General features: G+C 45.5%; 1 protein-coding gene across 1 annotated transcript; it reads right to left on the bottom strand.

The window, feature by feature from the left end:
• Positions 1-3,330: 3,330 nt before the first annotated feature.
• LOC148011552 ((R)-mandelonitrile beta-glucosyltransferase-like) lies at positions 3,331-6,542 on the bottom strand. The gene is made up of 2 exons (XM_087670590.1): positions 5,836-6,542; positions 3,331-4,561 (listed from the first exon to the last, which is right to left on the bottom strand). Exons 1-2 carry the CDS (start codon positions 6,338-6,340, stop codon positions 3,600-3,602), a joined length of 1,467 nt encoding a protein of 488 aa, XP_087526716.1. The 5' UTR covers positions 6,341-6,542; the 3' UTR covers positions 3,331-3,599.
• Positions 6,543-7,465: the final 923 nt, after the last annotated feature.

Raw genomic sequence — 7,465 nt, 5'->3', positions numbered from 1 at the left:
CATGCACTGCACAGAAGGTTGACCTGCGGTCTACACGCGATTGTAGACGCGCATTGACCTGGGATGTGCGTCTCGCAGCGCGTCTGTGCTGCACGTTAGATGCGCAAATAGACGCACTGGATAGAGGATGAATAGCAATGTTATGTCAAAGGCTTAAAAACTGCAATGTAGTGTTTTTGTATGCAATAGGAAAGCTATGCTACAATTTAGGACACCCTAGTCATAGTCTTTTATAAAATTTCCTATATTCAAGTTTATAAGGATACAATCAATAATAAATACTTTTGAGCAAGGTCTTATTGTATGACATCACTTAGAGCAGAATCTTGTTGCGTAGTATTGATTAACTCCTAAATAGAAGTCTAGTTAGATCTAAAAGTGACAAATTAGGAAATGGTATACTTTTATACACATTTATACAAACATTATATTTTTTACATAAAATGAGATTGAAACTTGTGTGTTCTACATGTGGATCTCGTGAATTAGAGCCCTCACCTAGGCATATAGGCCTCAATGTGCCCTCTAGTCTATGGATAGTCACCTCCACCCCTCATCCATGAGTTGCTTGTACTACACAATATCCTCCTATATTTTTTGTATGCAAATAAATTTGTCTTTTTCCTATGTTTTTTTTGCAGATGTCGTATACTGGTTCATCTAGCAATGACCCAGACGTGGATCGCATGAATGATACATTGGCCTCCTTTGGCAGGGGGGTCAATGCATTTTTTGGAGGTTTTCCTAGTAGGGAAGACTTCATGGGAGAGATGACCAGACACCTTGGCCGCTCTCCCACAGCGGACAAGGTGTTCAATACCATGTCTGGGACTCCTCTGGCGTCTTTGCTTGGCACTACTTCCTAGACTCCACATGCAGGTACTCCACATACAAGTACTCCATATGCAGGTACTCCATTTGCAAGTACTCCACGCACTCCACGTGCATTGGCTGAAGCACAAGCATCTGCAGAAGCACGTGCATCTGCAGAAGCTCATGCATCTAGCAAGGCAGAGGGCAGTCGACAGAGAGGGAGGAGGGAGAGTCGAGGGGGAGGACGAGGGTTGTGTGGGGGTTGCCGAGGAGGTGGCGAGCGATCACCCTCACCAGTAGATCATGTAGAGGAGGTTGTATGCCATTACTATAGAGTTACAGATGCCGATGGCATCTTTCATGAAAATGAGGGAAGGGATGTAATGGCGTACATGAGGAGCGTCGTGCATGCGACGTATAAAGATTGTTTCATTGCCTTCAAAAATCAGAAAAGCGGCTTGTGGCAGGAGGTGTTGAGGGCAGTCCATAGGAGGTACCCAAATCCTGAGGGTCAGCGATTCTCGAATGATTGGGGACGTACAAAAGTGAGGGATATGCTTCACAACAAAAGATCCCACCTCATGATATGGGCCAGGGACTCACTACGAAGGCTGGAGGAGGGGCGTAGAGCCTACAGCCAACCACCTATGTGCCACCGCGTAGAGTGGAAGAAAGCCAAGAAGAAAGCAGCTGAGAAAGTGAAGAGTCATCAGCACGTAGAGGCGCGACAGATACAAATGGAAACAATGGGATCGTCGCATTATGGTTCGGGTGGCAGAGAGTCGTGGGAGGCAGAGTTTGTAAATATATTTTGATTTCTAGTTTTTTTAATTTATATTTCCTTTAAATTCTTTATATATTTTAGTCTAATATATTGTGACGTCTAATTGTTTGTATATCTCTAAATGTTTTGCAGACTACCATCGTTGGTAGGACACCTACCCCTAGAGAGGTAGGTTACCATCAAGGCCATAACCGCGCAGCGACATGGCTTCACTTTTATGAGGAGGGTCTCATCACTGAGGACCAATACAACTGGGCCATGAGGATTCGACAGCCAGAGGAGGTACGTTTTTCTTACTTTTCTATTAAAAGTATAACTAATTATAACTTTTTCTCCACCTTGTCTATGTAAGCAACCCTGATCTTTTGTGTGTGTAGGCGAACCCGGATGTGGAGCACAGCGAGGAGGGGGATAGCGACGCTAGTAGCCATGGTGGTACTAGCGAGGATATTTCCTCTTCAGATTCGTAGAGGAGCACTATACCTCCTCATGAGGCCTTCTTTTCTTGTATATGTATAATATCTCTTTGAGCCTATTGCTTGCGGCCATGCTTTAGGTCACAAGCACTCAAAACTTTCCTTGTAAATGCTTTGATATATAATGAATACATGGACTTTTACTTTCAATTCTCGTGCCCGTAAGATACATTGTCTTTTTCCCAAATACACAATCTGATGTATGGGAGGGGAAAAAAAAAAAACCAGAGAGCCCAGAGAGCATGTGGTTGCTACTTGCTCTCTGGTTTTTTTTTTCCAGTTCTATTTTGTGCGTCTAAATTGCAGATAATTCACGTTTATTCGCGCGTCTATAATGCAGACTACACGCACTTATACATGCGCTGCATAATTCAAATTAAAAAAGAAAATTAAATATCCTTTAAAAAAATGATATTTTTTGTTTTCTGTTCGCGTCTATCAGTGCTTGTAAAAGCGCGTCTAGAAGTGTGTCTATGTGCGCGTGTATATGTGCATCTATTGCGCGTCTATTTGTGCGTGTAAATTCATCGATACATGTGATTATAGATGCGGAATGATAGACACTCAAATAGACGGGCGGATAGACACACCCATAAGTTTTTCTCTGTATTCAAAAATCGCGTCTAAATGTGCGTGTATGAGGCCTTTTTGTTGTAGTGGTCGCTATCAGCGTCGCAAATGTGATGCTGCTAGCGATGCCAATGGCGACGCCAATAGCGACGCTCATAGCGACGTTTCTATGGCGTCATTAATAACGACGCTTTTTGCGACGACAAGGGCAAATTTTGTTGTTTGTATTTTCGTTGCTTTAAACATCGGTATAAGGTCTATATCTTGTAGTGGAAATTAATGTTTGACATATTTACTACATATTTATGACCTTTTTACTCATGATATATGTGTACTCATCCTTATATTTGTGTACCTCAAATTAAATTTTTGAAGAGAAATTTTTCTCGCACACACAAAGAATTACCAGAATTTATAAAAAAGCTAAATTATGAAAAAAGAGGATAGGAATACTAGAACTAGTGGACATCGTACTATACTTTAGCTGGCAATTTGAAGTAATTCAATACCTCTAATAAAAAATACACATAATGTTATAGGCAATCCTACAAGAAACTCTAAATGGAAATTGTTATGGCCTAGCATGGTTGCAATCTATCAAGGAGAAAGGGCATTTGAGAAGCCAAGCATACACTACATTTTCACATTTAAACTTGAGTTGATTAGTGATTGTCACAGAGATTGCTTGAAATGATATCTGCCATAAAATACAAAATATAACCTTTCACCAAGTTATGTGCACATTGATTGATTGGCAAATTGTCGTTTCGATTAGCATATATGAAGACTTTCATGAGGTACATTTGTCAAGTATTCAACTCTTGATGTAAGAAATTGTAGAACCCTCTCAAAAGATTGACAGTATCCTATCTTTCTAAAGAAGAGTATAAAGAGTTCTACCCAACAGGACTTGTATGTTCAAGTTTCCGCTCTCAAATATTAAGGCAGCCGAGGGCTTAAAAAGATGTACGGGAAAATCCAGATTGTTGGGATAGGGCCTTGAGAAGCGCCGTCCAGTTGCGGCTAGAGGAGCCGTTGGGCGCGACAGCAACGCGGGCGGCCTGTTTCCACTTGGCGACGGATGCCTTGAGTAGCTGGGAAGAGTGGCCTTGCATGAGGGTTCGGACCTTGCCTTCGATTTCCTCTCTCGGGATGACGCCGCCGGCTGGCGCAGGTTCGAAGTCCAGCCCAATCTTCCATTTGTCGACGCAGCAGCGGTTGTTGAGCATCTGATCGGCGAAGTAGGGCCAGCCCAGCATGGGCACCCCGGCCGCGATGCTCTCCAGAGTGGAGTTCCAGCCGCAGTGCGTGAGGAAGCCGCCCACCGCCCTGTGGGCCAGCACACGCAGCTGCGGTGCCCAAGCCACGAAGCAAGCCTTCTTCTGCACCCTCTCCAGGTAGCCCTCCGGGAAGATGGCATCCTTGCCGTACATCAGGTCCGGCCTTATCACCCACAGCAGCGGCTGCCCCGCCGCCTCCAGCCCCATTGCCAGCTCAGCAAACTGCTGAGCTGTCAGGACCGCGATGCTCCCGAACGACGCGTAAAGCACCGAGCCGTCCGCTTGCTGGTCCAGCCACTGAATACACGCATGCTCCTCTGGCCACAGCGACGCCCTCGGATAGGCCTCGTCCATCCCGGCCCCCTCGAAGAAGGATGCCGGCAGCAAGGGCCCCACCGTCCACGTGTCGGGCCTCTCCTTGGAGCGGATGGCATCCAGCGAGGCGGCCTCCAGGTCGTCGAAAGTGTTGATGGCCAGCCAGGTGGTCTCATGGATGCGCTGGCAGGGCTGAATGAAGATGTTGAAGAGGAAGTCGGTAGGGTCCATGCACTGCAGGAAGGTGTTCAATTCGTCCGGCCTGAGTGGTGGCACGCCCGGTATCCAGTCGACGAGTTTCTTCGGCCTCTCTTCCGACGCTTCTGCGAAATAAAACTCGTGTAAGTTAGTATCGTCACAGCTCATCCTCGAATTGCGAGTGCTGGGTGTAACGTCAAGCACGTCGCTCCCTTCACTGGTTAACGCGTCTTTGCTATCGTCACCGTCGCTCATGCTTGCGACGTTTGGCACAGTAGTTTGGCATTGACGCTACTGGGAGATATAATACCAACTGCAAGTCACATATCACTGAAAAGTCTTCGATATGAGCTCCGTCTACATAACAACCCTTCTTGTGTACGACCGATCCGTGTTCATCAACAAAGGACGTCGCACTCTTTACTCTCATGCATCCTTTGGCCACATCTAGACGTCGTATGAATGGCGCTTTGCGAACGCGTAATGGGCACATGATCCCGTCGTCAGTTAAGTGTTTAAAAGAACATCAGAAAGATGTACATGATTTTGGCACGGAATGCAACAGATATGTAGCACAATAGAAGACGCCAGTTACAGTCCAAAGCACAGATATATACGAGCTAATCATTAGATTTATACACGTTACAACAAATTCCTAGAAAGTGAAAAACAAGCACCTCTCTACCCGAACACACAAGCATACCACACGTGACACCAGTACACATATCGCCAGCACTACACATTGGCATGTTGTACATGAATGTAATTTTAGTAGACGAATGCGAGCAACTGAGCGAGGCTCTCAAGAAGATTGCCCAGTAAAAGATTTGGAAAGCCACACATGAATTTACAAGGTTCAGTCTCCTCTTGGAAGATTGCTCTATTCAAGCTAGGCTGTTGAGTTGAACTCAAGTCTAAACGACATGCCTGTGTGGTCACCCGAAAGATGGGACCTGTCCCATGTATCATAGGGCTGCGAAATGGTTGCTTGCCTTTGGGAAAATGGCAAAGGAATGGCTTAAGCCGGCAGTGCCCGGTCACACAACGGGATTTGGAGACAAGCTTTATAATTAGGTGGCATGGGCAATATCTTTTCAGTTTTTATCGAGTTCAAGATTGTAATAAGGTCATCTATACTTATACAGATTTGGGAGTGCAGGAATGAATATCGTGTTGAAAGGTCTGCCTATTGTTATGGCTAAACAGGCTAACGTGTTTAGTAAGGAAGCTGGGAATTCTATGAGAAAGATAGAGTTGATTGCCTTTTGCTCTTCCAAAACTCTTTTTTCAAGAGCTTTGAGTTTGCATGGAAAACGCATAACAGCATACTTAAAAAACAAGATTTTTGTGATAGGTAGGTCGGTAGCTCAACATGAGATTGCCGAGCAAAACTATATACCTTGAGGGGGACGAAAGCCTTGCTTGACGGCCATCATGGAGGCGAGGGTGCCCGCGGAGCCGGTCCAGAAGGCGAGTCTCGGGAGGCCGAATTTGGTGGCCACGTCCTGCGTGAAGTAGAGGTAGAAGTCGGAGATCATAACGGACAAGGGAGGCTCGCCCTGCAGGAGGCGGCTCTCGACGAGGCTCTCGAGGGCGGGGCCCAGCTTGAAGAAGGACACAACCAGCTGAAGGATACTGTCGTGGCCGCTGGTGCTGCCGTCGGGCCTGTCGTCCACCAGCTCCGCCAGCCGGATGTCCAGGCCGAGCCGGTCCCGCAGGGCAGCCTCCGTCTCCCGCAGGCGCGCCGCGTTATGCTGCGTGTGGACGAACGTCACCGTGAAGCCCTCCGACGCCAGCTCCACCGAGAGCTGCATCATGGGGCCGATGTGGCCTTGCGCTGGGCTCGCTATGACCAGCGCATGGGGTCGGCGCTTCACCCCGCCGTTCTCCACAAGAGCCTCCATATTTTATCGTAGGAAGCTGGCTGCTGTGGCCTGCAATTGGTGGAGAAAGTATATCATAGGAAACTGCAGCCTGCAATCCATCCTTACAAGTTATATGCTGTCCGAGACCCGCTCTCGAGATTTGATGCTTGTTGTGGGTAGGCTACCGACTGCGAAAACTTTTGGGTCCCTGCCACCCGGGACTCGTTGCCCAACTTGTGAACTCCGTGCGTGCTACACTAATAATTGCAACGAGTACTGCTTGCCAAATGTGGTACGATTGTTGGCTACGCCTACTATCTTTTTGTGTAGGCCCCTTCAACCCCCTCAAACTTCAAAGCACGATATAAGCCACCAACTTATCATTAGCTAGCGTTATGTCGGGGTAAATTCGTACTATTCCTTTCATTAGATGCAATATAAAGAAAATAGAAGTACATCAATCAAACATGTACTATAAAGAGACGTGTAAAAATCAAATGTACATGTACTTAAATGCAAAAAGCGCCGTTGACAGAAAATTTGTAATTGATGCATGAGGCCCGTGGGAAGGAAGCAAACAAAGTTTGTGTTAGGCATTGATAGGAAGGACATTATCGTTTGTGATAAGTTCTTGAGGGTATAGCTTCAGGCTTTGAGATAATGTCAAATGCCCATCCCTCTTACCAAGGTCCCAAAAGGCAATCAGTACTATTTGCTTGTCATGGGGAAAATAAAGTACTTAGCAGGCATGCGTGAGCTACTTTGCATTTTACATTAAGCATTTTTTATGTTGGCCACAACATTCGAGCATACCGATAGGTCACACATCACCTTTTGAAGAAACGGTCGAATAGTGCTTATATTTTTAGCTTTAGACCAAATAGTTTTCTTTATATACCCAAGAAATCTCGTGTTCTTGTAATCTTGCACATAGTTGTATTCGAGCATCTAGCTTGAATTGCCACCGTGAACCTTGCAAATTGGAAAATTGAGATTGGATTTAGTATTGTTTGACATTTTTTGTAGAGGTTTTTAAACACTTTAAGAAGATAATAGTGAAATTAGATCAAATAGTTAAATATGTTAATTTGTTGCAATGGTGAAGTTAGTCAAACAGGTGAATAATTTGAGAGACTCTAATATTGATCATGATATATATCATGC

Source organism: Lygodium microphyllum, chromosome 28 (genome assembly GCF_053477565.2).
Source record: "Lygodium microphyllum isolate KBCC chromosome 28, Lygodium_microphyllum_v1.1.10, whole genome shotgun sequence".
NCBI lineage: Eukaryota > Viridiplantae > Streptophyta > Polypodiopsida > Schizaeales > Lygodiaceae > Lygodium > Lygodium microphyllum.
This window is presented reverse-complemented; position numbering and strand designations above follow the sequence as displayed.